Source organism: Muntiacus reevesi, chromosome 3 (genome assembly GCF_963930625.1).
Source record: "Muntiacus reevesi chromosome 3, mMunRee1.1, whole genome shotgun sequence".
Lineage (NCBI taxonomy): Eukaryota > Metazoa > Chordata > Mammalia > Artiodactyla > Cervidae > Muntiacus > Muntiacus reevesi.
The window spans coordinates 172,330,074-172,350,751 of NC_089251.1; the positions used below are offsets into that span (position 1 = coordinate 172,330,074).

Below are 20,678 nucleotides of genomic sequence, written 5' to 3' on the forward strand. Positions count from 1 at the left end.
ATATGTATAATTGAATTACTTTGCTGTACACCTAAAACTAACACACATTTTTCATCAATATATTTTTACCTCAATATATAATAAAAAATTTTAATTTATTAAAAATAATAAATATTGATATTGAGTATCATCTCACGTGCCTGTGGGCCATGTGGAAGCTTTCTTTGGAGAAATATCTATTTAGATCTTCTGCCTATTCTTTGATTGGGTTCCTGTCTTTATTATTGAGTTGTAAGAGCTTCTCATATATTTGGAATTAAGCCCTTATCACCTGCAAGGGTGACATCAATTGCATATCTTTTCTCCTAGTCTGTAGTTTGCCTTTTTTGTTTACGGTTTCCTTTGCTGTGAAAAACTATTTAAGTTTGATGAGGACCCATTTCTTTATTGCTTTTTCTCCTCTTTTTGTTTTCTGTTTCTACCAGAGTAGAAGCCATCTTGAATTGGCCTTCATTCAGGAACTTTAATTTCCTCTGGATGGTTGCTGGGAGGAAGAGAAAGTTTTTTGTTTTGCTTTTTTTTTTTTTTGAATGACAAATAATACTGGATCATTATAACTTATGTAATTTTCAAAGGCTGTACAATTATACAAAAAAAAAAAAAGAAGGGGCAAACAACCTGTGGAATTATACAGAATCCTTCTTCAAAGTGCATTGGCATTGACATTTTGAAGGAAAAATACACAAATGGGACCGAAGCAAACTTGCAGAGTGATGAACTGGCCTAATTTCAACACTGCTGTGTCTGTGGGACTCAGGAAGCCCGAGGAGAGGGAGAGACATGAGAGAAGGGCAGGTCAGTGGAAGGGTCAGGGCACAGAGGACGTTTATCAGTAAAGTTTGCCACCTGAACTGGCACCAGAAACAGTAACTGGGCTGGCTGAAAAGCTCCTTCAGGTTCTCATAAGATGGTGTGGGGAACCCTGAGGAAACTCAGTACAGTGACAAGATCAGCTATCATCCAAGGCAAGCTCAGGATGGGGACGGAGGAAGCCCTGAGCTCTCCCCTCCATGAGCTTCTTGCCAGAAATTCTTCCCTGACCTCTGATCAATTTCTATTAATTAGGGAGACCAAAATGACAAAATGATCTAACTAGGAAGATACTGGCTATCAGCCCAAGCACAGCTCAAGTACAGCTCCAAGAAGTGGGAATAAGAGACAGTGGCAACAGCCTGGGTGGGGCAGAGTCCAGGACGAAAGCGGTTTCACCCGGTGACTCAAGCGACGGCGGGGCCCGGGGCGTGGGCTCCCCGCGGGGAGCGCCGGCTGCCACAGAAGTGTCGAGCCTGCCTTCCCGGAAGGGATCAGCTGCACTGACCTGGCACCCTCCTCTCCAGCAAAACTGAGATCCAGGTGGCAAAGGGAGAGATGGGTGGCCCCGAGACCTGTCTTGGCTTCCTGGTCCTGCTTCTGATTGTCTGGTTCAGCGGGACGCGCGGCGGTGAGTTCCGGCGGGGAACCTGCGGGGCGTGGGGGGCTTGGAAGTTGGGTGAGTTATTTGGTGGTGTGCGCGGGGATTCGCGAAACTTCTTGCGCGGTGGCGCCGCCGCTCCCTCCTCTTTCCCTTCCCCTGGCCCCCTTGCTCCTCAGCGACTCTCCGGGGCAGAACAAGGTGCCTTGGGTGAAGCAGTAATGCGGGGAGTTTGGGAGGTGACGCTAGGAGAAGAGGGGGCCGGGACGCTACAGGGAATGCTGTTGAGGCCCCCCCAGGGCCCAGCCCGCCCCTTGGGAAGTGGGAGTCCTGGCGCCCGGCGGGCTGGGACCCGTCGGCCTCCCCGTGGGGAAGGGACCCAGAGTCGCCCCGAAAAGCACAAGCCCCCGATCTGCACACAGAGCCCCTTCTGGTCCCTACTGCTGTCGGCCCTTGAAGGACCAGCGCTCTTTATCACCGATCAGTTAACACCTGCAGGGCGGCCTGGGCGAGGAGATATCCTCGGCCATCCGGGGGCCTGGGCGGGGGTGAGCGGCGGCGGGTGGCCGAGCTTCTCCTGGGCGGTGGAGGCGGGAGCTCCGAGCCGAGCCGGACGGATGTGCCGCCCGTCTCCCGGGGGCGCGCATGCCAAAGGCCTCCGCCGGTGCCGCTCGGGTCCGCTAGGCTGCCTGCCGCCCCGGCGCCCCCTGCCCCCGGAACTCCCACGCACTCTATCAGTGTTTGGGCTCCAGCTGTCCTGTCCTGGAAAAGTAGATTCTGAAATTATGATACTAAATGCAGCTCAACTTAACAGTAACTTCAAAAAGCTTCACAGTCTTAGATTTGAAACGAAGGAAAAGTTTCCATCCAGAAATTGAGGAAGGAAAACTTCAGCCTTGGACAAAACGACCAGCAGAGGAGCCCATTTATGACCCTGTACATGCAGCTCCAGCCGTGTCTACACGTGTGTTTTGCATCAGCCTAGGGATTTGCTGTCCAGGTATATTTCTTGTAGCACTAGTATTAACTGTTTGGAATCTTCATAGTGTGAAAAGGATTGAATTGGAAGATAGCATCAGCGCCAGCAGTAGATCCCAAGGGCTGTCTCTGTCCCAGTCGTTCCCAGATGTCTCAGTATGTGAGAGGCAACACACCCAACAGTACAGCCCCCATCTCCAGTTATCCTCCCTTGTGGGTAGAGGAGTAGGACTTGAGAAGCGTCACTCTTTTGGAGGCCAAAGCTAAGGTGAATGATATCAAAGTATCTATCCAGGGAGAGGAACTCAAAAGATGTACTCTAAGAAGGTACCTTTTGGTATACTTTCCATGGGGGTTATGTAGATGAAAAAGATCCAGATAAAGAGCAACAAGCATTTGTAAAAACAGAGATCATACTTCTGAAATTCAGGTGACAACGATGCTACCTGAAAGTTGTAAGCTATGAGATCTTCATCACAAAAATCTTCCTATTACCCACGTGTGAACAGAAGAAGGGGAAAGCCCATGGTGGATTGCCTTACATGAACTGGGGGTACCTTAAATTGTTTTTAATGACAGTGCAGATATGTAGTGGCCAATAGTCCGCAGGCAACTTCTCAGCAAAAGCTAGTTCACATGGCTGTCCACATTGCCTGTGGAATGAGCTACCTGCTCAGAAAGAAGTCCTCCACAAAGACCTGGCAGCTAGGAGCTCTGTCATTGAACAACTTCAAGTTAAGAGCAAAGCCAATCCCTGTCCAGAATCTTGTTCCCCATGGACTCTCACTGTCTGGGGAACAACAAAAACACGGGATCGATGGATGGCTTTTGAGAGTCTGGTTAATAATGAGTTCTCCAGCCTTCCCTGGTGATCCAGTGGCTAAGACTCCACACTCCCAATGCAGGGGCCTGGGTTCAATCCCTGGTGGGGGAACTGGATCCTGCATACCACAACTGAGAAGTCAGCATGCTGCTACTAAAGAGCCCACGTGTTTATGACTCTGACCATTGCCCTAAGTGAACATCTACCTGTTTGATGTGGCCGAGTACCTGAAAGAGGCTTACCAAACAGCCCCGCCTATCAACTGTCCTGATGAACCATTTATGTGATGGCTTGTGCTGGGCCTTCGATCCAGAGGAGAGGTGCAGTTCTAGTTAAGGGCCCGGTGTCTCACAGAGGTCCGTGCAGCCCTGGGGGCGTGTGTCCAATGCTCCTCTCACAGTCCCCCAGCGTCAGGAGGAAGGTGGCTGTCGAGGCCCACTTGGGGCCAGCCAGTCACATGCAAAACCCAGCACCAGAGAAGCACATTTGTCTTTCAGAACACTGAGCTTTAGGAATGCTTTAGGATCTCAGCTTTCTAAGACTGACTTACTCATGCGGAATACTTTCTCAATATCACTTTTATTAGCTTGAACTAAAAATGTTTGTGTAAATCTTTTGCACATAGTTGCCTTTGAGATATAGGTATATTCTTACAAAAGAGTTTTTAAAATTGTTTAAACCCACATATTTGAAATAACAATCTTACTACCAACTGTTTTTTATTTTCTTAACTTCTGCAAGATAATGCAGTTGATTCACCTTTAAAGTTTTGCTTTCTTTCACTAGTTCTGGGATGATTTGTCTTCAACATGCAGTACTTTTTCTTAGGAAAATAAAAACCGTCCAGCAGTTATGGGCTAATGCCCCCCTCTGCTTTGCTGCAGAGTAGCTACCTTGGTCCAAAGTGCCCTAGGGGAAGCCACAGATGTGAGCAGAGGATAGTGGCCAGATAACAACTCTAGTGTTACATCTAGGCCAGCTGCTGGTGGGTCTTGTTTATCCCCTATGGCCCTGCTTATGCCAAAACACATAACCACTTCTATCCTATGATGACCAGTCTAGCTGAACTAATGATTAGGGGTTAATGAGCCCACATCATGATGGGCAACTCTGGCATTCCATGACCAGAGGCCTCATTTCTGTCAGGCCCCAGGACAATACCGAGAGCCACGTTTCAATGATGTGATTTTTCCCCACTGTAAGTGACATGGTCTCACTTCTGGACACTTGGGGTCTCTTGTTGTGAGTCTTCAAGTAGAAAATGGCATGTAGCACCTTTCTGACCACAGATACCTCTGATGTCACTGGTTCTGCTAGTTCATCTGCCAAGAATCAGCTCCAGCCATGCTCATCGTTCAACAACTGTGACTACTTTTGTATTGGGACAGCAGATTGCAGCAGAGACTTAGGGTCTGTGAAGCCTAAAATATTTCTTATGTACTATTACAGGAAACCTATGGCCACAGTGGTAATTAACTAGAGCTAGGATAGGGACCACACCCCTGAAGCCCTCCAGAGGTTGTAGCTTGGTTACTTGTCTCTGTATTTCCTCCAGGATATTGTGTACACGTACTATTGGGGATGGGAAGGTAGGGTCTGAGGTCTGAATCTGGAGTTCACTAATACAGAAGCCTTCACCCCACGATAATTTACTAGCTACTCAGGTCTCCGTGCATGTCACAAGGCCAGGGCATATGAAATGACTGCTCTGTGGTCTGTGGACCCAGTGATAACCACTGTAAGCAGAACCTGGACTGCTGTCCACTGATGACTTTGTAGTCCGAGCATTGCTTCAACAATTGGGGGACGATGATGATACGGTTCCCTGTACATGATATCAGAAACACACTAGGTGCAATGTGAATGTGAGAGTAGTTTCTACTTCTGCAGGTTCACTTACCCCAGTAAATAACCATGTGGCTCATTGGGAAAGAATGGAAGGAATTTTGCACTAGATGTGATGATGAAAATGCCCTCCTCTTTAGAATGTGGCTTCTTTCTCTGTTGATACCTTCTGAGAAGTGGCTCAGATCCGGAAAATGGGCCTGGATCAGATGTTTGGTAGGGATGGCTGCCTTTGGCTTCCTGATCATCCAGCCTGTGTGCTGTCTTTCTTTAATTCTTTCAATGGTGCAGTTTGTATCTAGCGTCCTGCCCATCTGTTTGCCTTTAGGATAGCCCTGTGCTATGAGCCAGCATCATATTCTCTGCAGTCAGGCCCTGGCTGGCATTGAGACTCTCTAATTGCTTTGACCCCTGCACCTCTTTTCTGCTGACCTCGAGCACCCCCACCTGGAATCTGATTTCTCCATAACTTCCATCCCTGTTCCTGATAGAAGCCCACAGGAACACCAAGTCCTACCACCATCCCTGACCTTCTGCAAAAGTCATCCTGGAGCCATCCACGCTTTCCTCTCAGGCTCCATAGAGCCCATCAGGCTTTCCCGTGGAACTGGTGGACTGCACACCTTCCTGCCCTTTCACACCTTGTCCACCCTGCAGATTCACTTCTCTGAGCCTTGGGTCACCTCCTCCACCACCTGCCTCAGAAGTTCTGGACTTTCTCTTTCATGCCATGTGGGCCAGGTCTTTCTCCAGGTTTCCAAGACCCATCCTAGTGGGAGATCAGCAGCGTCTCCCCGGCCTTGCTAAACCCAGTGACCCATAATTATTAACTCTCCCTTCTCCACCTTTGGGTTCTGTGCTCCTCCTCCCCACCCACACCCCCACTGGCTGTGATCCGCTTCCTCAGGAACAGCCCCCTTACCCTCTGCATCTCCCACAGACACTCAGAGAGAACCTGACATCCTCTGGGTTTGGGCCTTTCCTTCTGAACCAGCCTGGCCCATCCCTGGAAACGTATGTGTGGGTTAGTGCCACGTGCGGAGCTCGTGAGCAGAGTGGAAACGGGGCGTATCCAGAGCTGTGGGGTTTCCTGCCTGCTTGAGGCTTCGTCGTCTTCCTCAGTCGTGCCTGGTGAGGGGTGAGGGGCAGGCGGGGTCCTGCTCTGTCAGCCCAGCCCACAGCCTTCCTCTGCTGTCACAGCCCTGGGCGAGGAGGCCTATGGGTCTTCTCCCACCCTCACCCTCTCTGCGGTTTGCCTTCACAGACGCACACTCTCTGTCCTATAACTTCACCATCGATCCTCAGCCCAGACCTGGACAGCCGTGGTGTGAGGTTCATGGCCAGGTGGATGGACAGGTTTTTCTCTCCTATGACTGTGGTCATGCTAAGATCATATTCACAAGTCCATTGGGAGAAGAAGTGAAAACCATGAAGTCCTGGGACACACAGATCGAAACTCTCAGAGATATCAGGGACCAACTGCGTGACTTTACACTGGAGAAACCCAGGGTCACGGGTAAGTTAAAAAGTCCAAGTACAGGAGGAGCAGATGGGGCTTAAAAACACAGCTGGATATTGGTTCTTCCCTAGTCATCCAGTGGAAAGAGCAGGTGTTGCATGAGAGACCAGGGCCAGATCAGCTGGGCCCAGATGACCTGCAACCAGGGGACGTGAACCCAGGGAAGGTGGACCCAGGTGGGGAAAAGAATCTGTCAAGCCCAGAGGCTGAGCTCTTTCTTTCCCATGGTGGGAGCAGACCCTCTCACCCTGCAGGCCAGGATGACATGCCTCTGTGAGGATGACAGACACATCAGTGGATCCTGGCAGTTTGGCTTGAATGGACTAATGAGCCTCCACTTTGATTCGGAAAATGGACACTGGAAAGTGGATCACCCTGGAGGCAGATGGATGAAAGAGAAGTGGGAGAATGACAGAGATGTGACCGAGTTCCTGAAGAAGGTGTCAATGGGAGACTGTCGGTCCTGGCTTCAGGATTTCATGGTGCGCTGGGCGAAAATGTTGAAAACCACTGGTAAGTGAGAAGGGAGGAGAAAGTGACAGTCCCCTCATGGTAACATGGACCCTGTGTGTGTGCGTGTGTGTGTGTGGTTGAGAAAGTGATCTATTGGAGGTGAGTTGTCCTAGGAGAACAATGACCCTGGATGCTCTGTCATCCTCCTTCTTCTTCCACCTCCTGTCGTCTCTCCTCACAGCGCAGGCCTTTCTGCGACTGAACATGGATTTTTGCTGATCCCAAACCTGTAGACATCTTTTTGATTTCTGGGATTTATTTCTCACTGTACCCTTTTTCCAGAATTTTGTTTTAAATGTCACCAATCCTCCTTCTGCAAATCTGTCAATACCACCTCTGCTCTCAGCTCCTGAGAACTCCATCTTCACGTCACCATCTCTGTGTCACAGCAGGACTGAGTGGCTGTGTTGGAAACCTCGCTCCCCCATCAGCTGTCAGAGCCCCATGAGGACTGGGCTCCTCCCTTCCCCCCATCTCGCCTGGGGATCTATCACTGGGGCCTCCATGTGATGGGTGTAAGCTGTCTGTATAGGAGGGGTACCTGAGGCCGGGGGCTGAGGAGGCATCTGCCAAGTTTGGGGTCTGGACAAGGGCATTATTCTCACTCTCCTTGCAGCATCACCGACCATGGTTCCCCCTATGGTGCAGCGCAGGGCCACAGCCATCAAGAGTGAAGCCTGGGTCCTCCCTGTGGTCCTCACCAGTTTCATCATAACTGTCTTCCTGGGCTGAGTCCTTTCAAAGAACAGGTACTGAGGACAGAATCCAGAGGGAAGGCAGGGGCACAGGGCCTGGTGTGAGGAGGGGGAAGGTGAATCCCAGCCGACCCCTGCTACTAACTAAACCTCTTCATCCTGGAAATGAGCCAGTGGATAAGACCCCATGTCACCTGAGAGCAGAACTCAGACTAGCTCAGCCCTGAGATCTGAGCGGTCCCCGGTGTCAGGTGACATTGTGAAAAGGGAGGGGCCCGCACTAGGCTGAGGGCCTATTGATGCTGAAAGGGTTCAGCCATGTCCCCTGACTGAGCACAGACCGCTGGCTGGCAGGGCCCAGGGTGGGTGGTGTGAGAACAGCAGGCGCTCAGGGCGAGGGCAGGACTCCCGGGGCTGAGAGCAGCATGGGGGCTCCACATGACGTGTCAGCGGGCAGGGGACCCACCCAGGGGCCAAGATGAGAGGGGCCGGGCTCTCATCCCAGGAGGAAAGGCTGGGAAGGCCTTTGCAGACCCAGCTCCAAAGGCCTGTCCTCACAGGAAGTGGCTTGGGTCAAGCAGGCAAGGCAGGAGCCCCCAGCAGAGACTGTGGGGAGGGGCGAGGCCAGGCCTGAGCTCCTGGAGCAGCAGCAGTTCTGACTCAGCCTGTGGCCTGCCCGTCACCAGCCTCCTGGGACCCAGAGCCTCCATCACTGAGCGGCCCTGCCTTGAGCAGAGGTGCCTGGGGGTGGTGGGCGTGAGCTGGGGTGGAGGCGCCCAGCTGGGCGGGACCAGGGAGAGATGGGGGCAGGGACCCTGGTCCTGAGAGCTGTGTGTGCTGCTGGCTCAGAGGCTGGAGGGGAGCGAAGGAAGGAGGTTTGCCTGCAGCCCTCCAGGGCTGTCAGGAGGCAAGGCCCCTCCTCCGGGGACCTGCTCCCTGGCCCTTTAGGCCCCCCTTGGGGAGGATCCGGACCTGAGTGAAGGGAGCAGGTTGATTCCTCACTGGCTCCAGTCCTGAGCCTGAGCAGGGCGTGTCAGGACCTGGGGTGACTCTGTGATGCAGGAAGGAAGGAGGAGGGGACAAGCAGCTGCTGGGCCTGGGGTGGGGGTGGGGGTGGGGGACATAGGAGCCCCCAGTGAGGGTGGGGCTGGGGGGCTGGGGAGGGGCAGCCCCAGGAAAGGGACAGGATTCCACAGCTCCCTTGACCAAGGCCTCTTTCTTTTCTGCAGCAGATGGTGCTCCCAGGAAGCCCGACAGGTGCTCTTCGGCCTCAGGGCTCAGTCTTTTCTTGGCCGCCTTGGTTCTCCTTCTGCTCACTTTAGAGCCAGGAGATCAGACCCAGGAGTTCAGAGCCTGCCTTCTCGTTGTGATGACAAGTGGCTGCACTGTCTCGTGTCTCTTGTCACATCTGGGAACAGACTCCTCAGTCTCTTTTTATTCCCCCAACCGATTTTACCTCTTTCTCTTGGTGCTAAGTGATGAAATCTCTCCAATGAAATATTCAACAACTCAACAAGTAATCTCCACAAATAGGGCACTTTCTGTCTTATAGTTTGTGGAAAATTAAACTCTTCTCTGTGTTAGAAAACGCCGCGGGAAGAAAGAGCCACCTCTAAGGACCGGTGGTAAAAGGCCTTTATTGGGCGGGCGCTCTCGGGCAGAACTCCCGGGGAGGGGCGGGTGAGTGAGGAGACAAAGGGAGTCTGCGAGGAAGGAGAGGTGGGGAGAGGTTTTATAGCCCCGGCCGGCGTCCAGGCCAGGTCTTTCTATATAAGGAAGAAAGCGAGGGCTACAGCGGCGGTGGGTGTCCAAGGGGCTCCTGATCGGACCAGGCTGCAGCGGGGGGGGGGGGGTGGGGGGGGTGGGGTGGTGGGGTGCCGGTCCCCGGAAGTTTAGCCAGCCTCCGGAACTTGTCTGCGGCACTTTTCCCGGGGCATGCCTCAACATACCCGACCTTTCACTCTGTATGGCAATTTCATTGCTGCAAATGATGATAATGCAAAAAAATACCATCTGCTATTACAGAACACAGAGATTCTTTCTATGTTCAGAGAAACAACTTCAGTGTTTTTAACAGAACAAAATATTATTTCTGAATGTCTCCTTTAGTCATTTTAGATCCTAATATGAATATTTAAGTCAGTATCTCGCTACTGCAAAAGACATAAATACTTCAAGTTTCTTTTTCTAATCAAGGAGGGAACTCGGGACATTTCACCCTTTTTCCACCTTATGGGATTAAATAGAACTGATGATTCAGCTACATTTGGTGAGTAGTTTTAGATACAGGGTTGGACCATTAAAAAGGAGAAGGCACGTTTCCAGATAGGACCCAAACACAGACTTAAAATTCCTGGCTCAGCCCTCGGGCGGAGTCCTGGCAGCCAGCCCCTTCCCAGAACCACCCCAAGTTTTGTGTGACTGTGGGGCAGCTTGTAAGGCCCGGTATCTTGGGGAGAACTGGTCAGTGTGACTGTATGTGTGTGTAAGAGAGAGACAGAGAGAGAGAGGGTATGCGTGAGAGGAGGAGGGCAGGAGAGAGGAGTGACTGTGTTAGCTGCTCAGTCATGTCTGACGCTTGGCGACCCTGTGCACTGTAGCCCTCCCGGCTCCTCCGTCCATGGGAACATACAGCCAAGGGAGTACTGGGGTGGGCTGCCACTTTCTTCTCCAGGGATCTTCCCGACCTGCAGATCGATCCTGGGTCTCTTGCATGGCAGGCAAATTCTTTACCAACTGAGCCGCCAGGGAGGATAGAGAAATGTATGTGTGTGTAAAATCCCTAGCCTGGCTTCTTGTGCTGCTCATTCAGGACCCCTACACTCCTCTCTGGGTGTATATTTCAGCTTTGCTTCCATCTTAAATAAACAAACTGTTTCTCTGTATGTCTCCAGTAATAAGTTTGGTAACTGTTTTGACAATTTTTGCCTCCTTGAAACAATCTTGCTTTCAAAGACGGTAAGAGCCAAGAGAACTTTGCATCTCGCCCTTGGTGTTCAGTGTCTAGAGGTCTTCCTTTTACACCAAGCTACCCAGGTTCAATTCCTGGGTAGGAAACTAAGGTCCCTCTTTAGCACCGCTCATTGCTGTCTCTCTGAGATCAATATTAAGGAAATATACACCTCATTAAGGTGTAAATATGTACCTTAAATATACAGATAGAGGGGCTTCACAAGTTTGTCATGGGAGATTTTGCCTCCGCCAAGAGTTTAAAAAAAAAAAGAAAGTCCTCTCAAAGTTAACCTGGTTCCTTCCCTCTCCAGGCCCTTTAATGGCTATCGTTGTTCTTTCCTTTCTAGTCCTTGTTTATTTAACCTTTTGATTGACTTTGTGTCTCTAGGATCTACCAGTTTGAAATAACACTCGTGGTGGCTCAAGGAATATTAGCCCGTTCCAGTGGAGGGTGGCCCAGATCCATGTAGGTCCTTGTGAGGGACTTCTGCACCTTGAGGGGAGGCTCAGTTCAGTGGTCCCTGTCCAGCAGGGGGAAGTTTTAATAAAAGAAAGCTTCGGCCCCTTAACCCTTCAGAATAAGGGTGTAGAACCCCTCAGTGGGTAATGAGACAGGCTGGGACAGTTTGCTGCAGTGAGTGTACCTGGACAAAAGTCACATCAAGCATCAAAATACAAAGAAATTATAAGGGGCTAAAGATAATTGCCTGCCTGTGCAGTTGGGGCAAATAATCAACAAGATACAAAAAGACCAAAAACCCAAGGTGATTTCAGAGCAGCCAGGAACAAAAGCAGGTACTGGTCATGGTCCCTGCACACAGCACCACCAAGGGGGAACAAACCACCCAGGTCACCACTCTGGTCTGAACCCAGGACCTGCCCCCACCCTCATCTTATGCGTGGGACTGGCTCCCCCACCCTCTGGAGCCAGCAAGGGAACATGTTACTTGTTTTTGCTCCCTCATGAGTCCCAATGAAGCTTCTTTTCCCCTGAATCTGTGTCTGGCCTTCTATCAACTTCTATTGATCGAGTCAAAGAACCCTCGTCGGTAACACAGGGGGACTTTGGCTAAAGTTCAGGAATGCTGGTCGGAGATGGTGTCTCCAGTGGGCTCCCAGCAAAAACAGGGATTGAACACATGCAGATTCCAAGTGGGGGTGCACTGTGTCAGGAACAAAGCAGGTGCATTGGTTGATATGGTAGAGAGATGGGAAGGCCAGCCGGGTCCTGACGGCAGAGAGTGTGATGCTGGTTCACAGCACAAGGCGATCCTAGAGGCAAACAATCTGGATGGGCAGCCAACCTAGATACAAACTGCATGATGGAAAGGAATGAAACAAAGGAATTCCCTGCTGGGCCACTGGTCAGGACTCCGGGCCTTCACTGCCAAGTGCCCGTGTTTGATCACTGGTCAGGGAACTAAGATCCCAAAAGCCAGGCAGCCAACCAAAAACAAAGACCCCAGAAACAAAAATAAAACACAAGCTGGATAATTAGGACGCTGAAAACTGCCATACCAATAGCTTATCTGGATACACTGCCCAGTTTCTAGAACTGAGCCGGTTATCAGAACCAAGAATCCATTACTAGAGGGCGATGCCAGTTTCCAGCAGGAAGGCCCTCTTATCACCATGGCAAGCGCAGTGCAGCAGTCTCTGGCCTTCCCCATCCTTGGGAGCCACATGGCCATTGACTCAGGTAAGTGCACACTGGGACGCAGAAGCCACGCCCACACTCCTATGGACCCAGTGTGTGACTGACATCATGTCCAGGGATCTGAAGCATGGTCACGGCCCCGCTGTTATTAATGTGATGCATGAGATGCAGGGTATTGAATACATAACCGTCCTGCATCCTGCTTACAGGGGTATCACGGTGTGTGAAGACCCACACAGTGGTTATTCCACATTCTGTGGATTTGAACCAGTGACAGAAAAGTCTCTGTAGTTAGGAATGGGGTGAAGGCTGCCAGAGTTGAGAAGTACAAGTGCATTCTCATATTGTTTTTCCTTTGCTACAAATAGAATGTTGAAAGACCACCTTTTTCTTGGTAAAATGACAGAGATTATTGAACAATCATAACCTGAAGGCATGCAGGGCTGTGATTCCTTCACATCTCTATTTTATATCTGCCTGGTCTAAAGCATTTTTGTCAATGGCCGGACACTAAATATTTCAGGATTTGCAGACCAGAGACCTCTGCAACTGCTCAACTCAGCTGTGGAAGGTGTTCATGGAAACCTACATCAGAGGAGGGGGCGCTAGCCTGTAACTGCAGGACCCACCCACCTGTCACATTCCCACCACCAGAGGCTACAAGGCAGGTCCCTGCAGGGCTGTGATTCATGAACAGGCAGCAGAGTCACCCAGTGCTGGGGTTCGCAAACCAGAGCATGGTCAGAGGGATTCCTTTGCTTTTTCACGTCTTTGCCTGTTGTTGCACCACAAACCTGGAGGTGCACAGAGACAGATGCCAAAAGTCCTGAAGAGACAACAGATTTATTGTCTTCTGCAGATTTCCCAGCACCTGTCTTAATCAATAAACATTACAGGCTGCCATCTCCACAGTCTGTGGACAGTGTGAATGTGAGACCAAAGGGTAGAAGTGGGGTGCCCCTCCTCACCCTCAGGCCCCCCGTCACACTTTGGGGGACTGGGCTCCCGTCCCTCCCGGGGACCAGGCTGGGAGGCTTTTGCTGGGGGGAGTCCTCAGGCAAGGGGATAAGATGCCAGTTGGTGGAGAGTGTGACTCGGGTCCCTTCTCAGGTGGGAAGGTATTGGCAGCCTGGGCTTCTCGGGATGCAGAAATGTGGAATGAACTCAGTGAGCTGCAGGGGAGGAGCTGTGACCACTCAGGGGATGTGTCTGGGGAAGTGAGAGCCCGGGGCGGCGCGGGTGGTTTATGGCTGGGAAAGCGGCCTGGGAGTTCAAGGGCAGGAGGTCATGTGGAGGAGAAGGGTCTGTGTGAACAGATGAGGTCAGTGCTGCGCTTCTCAGGGGGTGTCTGTGCTCCCCCCCACAGGAAGGTGGCCTGTCCCAGTCCTGCATCGGGGGCTCCCACTCCTGGGGGCGTGGGTGAGGGGCTGGGAGCTTGGGGATAGCAGTGTTCCCTCCATGTTCTCTCCTCGGCCTCTCGCCGCCCCACCTCCCATTGTCTGAGCATTGCTTTTTCAACCAATTTGCCCTTTTGCTGGCCTGAAAGTGGTCAACCAGCCCAGCAGCTGCCAAGAAGGAAAGGAGCTCACCTAAGGATTGGGAGGCGGAGGTGGAGGCAACCCCGCGCCCGTAGGCTCTCTAACCAAGACCAGCTTAGGTCCTGCTCTCTGGTCATAATGCATCATCCCGCCCTCTCCCAGCAGGTTCACCAGGAGCTGAGCTCACCACCCTGAGCTTCGTGGACACACTTGGGCAGCAGAAGTAGGACCAGGAAGCAAGACTGACGTTGGTGCCAGCAGCCCTTGACACCTGGAGCCCGGGGTGACCCACTGTGGGGAGGAGCCTGGCTGGCCAGCAGAGGAGGGGATGAGTCCCCAGAGTCCTCCCACAGGAGTCTCACCTGGGGACTCCCCCCAGGCTCCCTACACCCTCTGTGGGACTGTTGTTCCTCAAAATTGCAATCATCTGTGCCTCACCTTTCTTCTGTCCATCCCCTTCTCTGGATCCCCAGTTCCTTGTGTATCTTTAGCAGCACTAACACCTGATAAGGGGCTTCCCAGGTGGCTCAGCGGTAAAGAATCCGCCTGTCAATGTGGGAGATGTCTGTTCCATCCCTGGATGGGGAAGATCCCCTGGAGGAGGAAATGACAACACACTCCAACATTCTTGCCTGAGGACATCCCATGGACAGAGGAGGCTAGCGGGCTACAGTCCACAGGATCCCAGAGATACGACTTAGTGACTAAACAACAGCAACTCCTGAGACAGGGGTTGGTGAGTCCTCAGCATACTCAAATTCGGGTTATCTGCATGATCTCCTCAGGTCCTAAATGAATATTTAGCCTCTATTCATTCCTGTAGGTAGGGTTGCCCATTTACAAATGTGTAAATTGAGGCATGGCAAGATGAAGAAACTAGCACAGTCTGAATTTTGTCCAGATTCCTATTTCTGGAGGTATCTATAGTGCACATCCATGAAACTGCTTCAGGTACTAATTTCAACCTCCCCAGCCCTCCACTCTGACCTCATATCTGGGGATCTGGGATGAGGCCGGGGGTCAGGGGCATGCATGTGGTGATTCTGGTTACCCAGATCCCTGGGGCCCACGCTCCTCACACGGGGCTGACCTGGCCCATTTCTGATGGCAGCCTTCTGACCTCCTCCTGTTCTCCCAGTCCTTCCTCCCTGTGGTCTGAGTCTACCAGGGGCTTCCAGGTTGCCTCCTCTGGGGGATTCAACCCAGGCTCCCACCCCCAGCCTTTCATAAGGGAACCTCTCACCACAAAGGTCATCTGGCCCCACCAAGCTCTTGTCCCACCCAACTCTGAGTCCTGCCCACGCTTGTGGGTCTCTTATCTTCCAACCAGCCTCCAGACACTGGCCTGTCCCACACAGAGACTCTAGTGAGTCCTTTGAGAACCTTCTTGCCTCCTTTGCACCTGTTGATTCACAGAGTTTGCTGCTCTCCGTGGGCGGCAGCTGGGTGACCCCAAGGTAGAGCATGGTGATGGACGGATGCGAGTCAGAGCTTCTACTAGAAAAGCCTGCGAGTGGCAATGCAGTCACACAACTCATCAGGATCCCAGGGACCTGTGACGATTGTCTTAGCCTGAGCTGGGGTCATAGGGAGGCGGGGCAGAGCTGAGGGATGGCTAGGGCCAAGCTTCGGCTCCTCCCTGTGTGCATGTGTGTGTGTGTGGGGGTGGGTTGGTGTGGGTGTGTTCGTACTGGGGGGACAATTGTGGGGAGTCTCCTGTCTGGAGCTCTGTTGGCTGTGAGCCCCAGCCAATGCTAGGCATGGTCTCCAAATGCTGGCCAGAGCACCAGACCCTCTGCACTCTGCTGACTCTGAGCTGGGACAGGGAGCAAGCAATTCTGCGCCCGTGGTCTCTAAGAGTGGAGTCTCCACCATAGTCCTCCAGTGCTCCAGATCATAAACTCTCTTGGTTTCCAAAACGGGAGTGGGGGAGTGGGGGCGTGGGTCTGCTTCTCCCAGAGCTGCACCAGGGCTGGAGTGCCTGATGCAGGGCCAAAGCCTCCTGCTCCTTAGGCAGAATGCTCCCATTTGTGATGACCCTTCCGTTTCATGGTACCTGGCCAAAGGGTCCCAGCTAGATCCCTTCTTTTCTGCTCCTGCCCTTCTCAATGTGGTTCTTTGTCTATGCTGGTTGTAGGGCAGATGTTCTGCCGGTTTCAGGTCATTTTCTCAGAAAGAGAGCCTTTTTGTATGTGGTTGTAGTTTTGGTGTGTTCGTGGGAGAGCAGAGCTCAGGGTTTCCTACTTGGCCATCTTGATTTTGCCTTTGTGCCATCAATGATCTTTCAGGTTAGAATTGTAATTGTTTTGGTGTACCAGGGACCATGGGCATATTGCCATCCAATATGTGTGTGTGTCCTGACTGCTCCGTTGACCCGTCCATCTCTCTCCTGAGACGCCTGAGTCCCTGAGACACAACAATATTGAAATTAGGCCAATTAATAACCTTACCTCTACATGTCCCATTGACAGGAAGAATCATGCCTCTCTCACTTTAAATCCAAAGACAGAAATGGTTAAGCTTTTGAAGAAGGCATGTCAAAGCCAAGATGGGCCAGAAACTAGGCCTTTTGCTTCAAATACTTAATCAAGTTGTGAACGCAAAGGAAAAGTTCTTAAAGGAAATCAAAAGTGCTCCTCCAGTGAACACACAATTGAGAAGATAGCAAAACACCTTACTGCTGACATGGAGAAACTTTCAGTGGACTGGACGAAAGATCACAACGCTGCCTTATGCCAAAGCCTAATCCAGAGCAAGGCCCTAGCTCTCTTGAATTCTATGAAGCCTGAAAGAGGTAAGGAAGCTGCAGGAGAAAAGTTGAAAGCCGGTAGAGGTTGGTTCATGAGGTTTAAGGAAAGAAGCCATCTTCCTAACATAGAGCGCAGAGTGGAAGAGAGAGGGTTGATGCAGAATCTGCAGCAAGTCATCCGGAAGATCTCATAAAATCATCTCTGAAGACGGCTATCCTAAATGAGAGCTTTCCAGTGTAGAGAAGAGTGTTCTATTGGAAGAAGATGCCCCTGAGGACTTGCATGGCTAGCAAGAAGTCAGTGCCTGGCTTCAAAGATTTGAAGGATAGGCTGACTCTCTTGTTAGGGGCTAATGCAGCTGGTGACTTGAAGTTGAAGCCAAGCCTCATTATCTTCAGAAAATCCTAGTGACTGTCAGAATTATGCTAAATCTACTCTGCTTGTGCTCTGCAAATGGAACAACAAGGTCAAGATGACAGCATATCTGTTTATAACACTGATGACCAAAAATATTAAATCCACTGTTGAGACCTACTGCTCATAAAAAAAAGATTCCTTTCAAGATAGCACTGCTCATTGAGAAAGCACCCAAGGGCCTTGATGGAGAAGTACAATGAGATTCATGTTGTTTTCACAACTGCTAACCCAGCATCCATTCTGCAGTCCACAGATCAAGGGGTAGTCATGATGTTCAAGTCGTGATATTTAGGAAATAGTTTCTGCAGGGCTATAGCTGCCACAAATAGTGATTCCTCTGATGGATCTGGGCGAAGTCAATTGAAAACTTTCTAGAGTGAATTCATGATTATAAGTTCCACCCAAAACATTTGTGATTCATGAGAAGTTGAAATAACAACATTAATAGGGATTTAGAAGTTGATTTTAATCTTCTTCGGTGACTTTGAGGGGTTCAAGAGTTCACTGGAAGAAGAAGGTACAATGTGGTGGAAATAGGAAGAGAGCTAGAAGTAGAAATGGAGCCTAATGTGAAGATGGGACTGATTGTTGCAATCTAATGATAAAATTGGAATAAACGAGAGTTGACTGTAATGAATGAGCAAAAAAAGTGGTTTCTTGATATACAATCTACTCCTGGTGAAGATTCTGTGAAGATTGTTGAAATGACAACAAAGGACTTAGAATATTAAGCTTAGAATAAATTTAGTTGAAAAGACAGGAGAGTTTGAGAGGATTACCTCCAGTTTTGAAAGAAGTTCTACTGTGGGTAAAATGCTGTCAAAGAGCATTCATGCTAACTCTTAGAAAGAAAGAGTGAAAGAAAGAGTCAAACAATGTGGCAAATGTAATTGCTGTCTTATTTTCAGAAATTGCGCTACCCACCCCAACCTTCAGGACCACCACCCTAATCAGTCAGCAGCCACAGACCTTGAGACAAGACCTTCCACCAGCAAAAAGATGACGACTCCCTGGAGGCTCAGATGATGCTCAACATATTTGATTTTAGAAACAAAGTGCTGTGTATTAAGGTCTGTACATTATTTATTTAGACATAAAGCTACTGCACCCTTAACAGGCTTCCATGTCAACATAACACTATATTGCAGTGGAAATGAAAAAGTTTGTGTGATTCCCTTTATTGTGAAATTCACTTTATTGCCCTGGTCTGGAACCCAGCCTGCAATATTTCTGAGGTCTGCCTGTATCTACATAGCTTTTAGTCCATGTTTTCCAGCCTAGAACTAACATTGGGTTGGCTGCGTAGTAGGGTGAACATATGATCTACTGGTTATGGTGAAATATACTTTTAAAAATCCAGAGAATTTAAGGATCACTCCACAACTGGACTGCATGTATGTTTAAGAGTGATCTTTAAATTCTGTGTTTCCACAAGAAATAAAGCATTATCGTTGGTTTTATCTAATCCCATAATGTGGCGGAATGGAGAAATACCATGACTTTTCTCCTGGATTAGAAAACAGGCATGAAGTACTTAACTCTTTTGGAATATTGATTTAAGGATCAGTAGAAGGGGTTCCCGACTCCATGGACATGGGTTTGAGTAAAATCCGGGAGTTGGTGATGGACAGGGAGGCCTGGCGTTCTGCGATTCATGGGGTCGCAAAGAGTTGGACACAACTGAGCGACTGAACAGAAGTGAACTGAACTGATAAGGGGTCCCAGGTGGCGCTAGTGGTAAATAACTGGTCTGCCAACGCAGGAGACAAAGGAGACATGGATTCCATCCCTGGGTTAGGAAGATCTCCTGGAGATGGAAATAAGAACCCACGACAGTATTCTTGCTGTGAAATCCGATGGACAGAGGAGCCTGTTGGGCTACAGTCCATAGGGTCACAAAGATCGAACATGACTCAGCACCCATAGGGTAATAAATTATGAAGGGAATCAGTCAATATAAAATTTTGTTCTGTTGAAAATACACTGAAGTTGTTTCTCTTGATATAGAAAAAAATCCCTGAGTCCTGTAATAGCAGATGTATTGTTCCAGCAATATCATCATTTGTAAGAATAAGGTCACGATGCAGGGAAAGTCTAATTTTCCAAAAAGTAGAAAAAGATTGAAAGACTTCTATTTGTGGAGATCTCTTGATCAAACAGTTGAAAGTCTCAGTTCAGGAATTCCATAACTCAAAACCAAGAGAAATTAGGTTTGAAAAAAAAATAAAGATGTTGAGGATAATGCTCCTCAGATTTGAGAAGAGACTGGAGATCGTGCAGCCACTGTGTTATCATAACTGGTAGACAGACTTGGGATTCCTAAGGTCTGGTCTCTTGGCTCTAAAGTGAACAGCAGGAGAACAAAAGCAGCCAAGCAAAGACAAGGTCCTGAGGCAGACAGCTCACCTATTGGGGTTCCTGGGGGCACCATCTCTGCAGAAAAGAAAAAGGTATTGGTCCATGGGGATGAGGAACTGCTGTCACTTTCCTGGGGCTGCCCCTCCCCAGCCCCGCTCTAGCCCCGCCTTCACTGGGGGCTCCTATGTCCCCCACCCCCACCCCCACCCCAGGCCCAGCAGTCTCTTGTCCCCTCCTCCTTCCTTCCTGCATCACAGAGTCACCCCAGGCCCTGACACGCCCTGCTCAGGCTCAGGACTGGAGCCAGTGAGGATTCAATCTGCTCCCTTCACTCAGGTCCGGACCCTCCCCGAGGGGGGCCTAAAGGGCCAGGGAGCAGGTCCCAGAGGAGGGGCCTTGCCTCCTGACAGCCCTGGGGGGCTGCAGGCAAACCTCCTTCCTTCGCTCCCCTCCAGCCTCTGAGCCAGCAGCACACACAGCTCTCAGGACCAGGGTCCCTGCCCCCATCTCTCCCTGGTCCCGCCCAGCTGGGCGCCTCCACCCCAGCTCAGGCCCACCATCCCCAGGCACCTCTGCTCAAGGCAGGGCCGCTCAGTGATGGAGGCTCTGGGTCCCCAGGAGGCTGGCGACGGGCAGGCCACAGGCTGAGTCAGAACTGCTGCTGCCCCAGGAGCTCAGGCCTGGCCTCACCCCTCCCCACAGTCTCTGCTGGGGGCTCCTGCCTTGCCTGCTTGACCCAAGCCACTTCCTGTGAGGACAGGCCTTTGGAGCTGGGTCTGCAAAGGCCTTCCCACCCCTTCCTCCTGGGATGAGAGCCTGGCCCCTCTCATCTTGGCCCCTGGGTGGGTCCCCTGCCCGCTGACACGTCATGTGGAGCCCCCATGCTGCTCTCAGCCCCGGGAGTCCTGCGCTCACCCTGAGCGCCTGCTGTTCTCACACCACCCACCCTGGGCCCTGCCAGCCAGCGGTCTGTGCTCAGTCAGGGGACGAGGCTGAACCCTTTCAGCATCAATAGGCCCTCAGCCTAGTGCGGGCCCCTCCCTTTTCACAATGTCACCTGAGTGTGGGGACCTTTCAGAACTCAGGGCTGAGCTTGTCCAAGTTCTGCTCTCAGGTGATATGGGGTCTTATTCAGCTGCTCATTTCCAGGATAAGGAGGTTCAATGAGGGGCAGGGGTCAGCTGGGGTTCACCTTCCCCCTCCTCACACCAGGCCCTGTGCC

General features: G+C 50.8%; 1 protein-coding gene and 1 pseudogene across 1 annotated transcript; both read left to right on the forward strand.

The window, feature by feature from the left end:
* The first annotated feature begins 1,268 nt into the window (after nt 1-1,268).
* On the forward strand, nt 1,269-9,335 carry LOC136165153 (UL16-binding protein 3-like). The gene is made up of 5 exons (XM_065931147.1): nt 1,269-1,441; nt 6,322-6,573; nt 6,814-7,089; nt 7,706-7,838; nt 9,014-9,335. The coding sequence occupies exons 1-4, from the start codon at nt 1,369-1,371 to the stop codon at nt 7,819-7,821; spliced, it is 717 nt and encodes a 238-aa protein (XP_065787219.1). The 5' UTR covers nt 1,269-1,368; the 3' UTR covers nt 7,822-7,838; nt 9,014-9,335.
* On the forward strand, nt 1,633-5,728 carry LOC136162879 (tyrosine-protein kinase RYK-like; annotated as a pseudogene).
* Nucleotides 9,336-20,678: the final 11,343 nt, after the last annotated feature.

What these genes read in the sequence shown, in the direction of transcription:
- LOC136165153 (XM_065931147.1), top strand. Translation starts at nt 1,369, where the DNA reads ATGGGTGGCCCCGAGACCTGTCTTGGCTTCCTGGTCCTGCTTCTGATT. An exon ending in GTTCAGCGGGACGCGCGGCG is followed by an intron (nt 1,442 to 6,321) that starts GTGAGTTCCGGC and finishes TTGCCTTCACAG; the next exon opens with ACGCACACTCTCTGTCCTAT. An exon ending in GGAGAAACCCAGGGTCACGG is followed by an intron (nt 6,574 to 6,813) that starts GTAAGTTAAAAA and finishes TGGTGGGAGCAG; the next exon opens with ACCCTCTCACCCTGCAGGCC.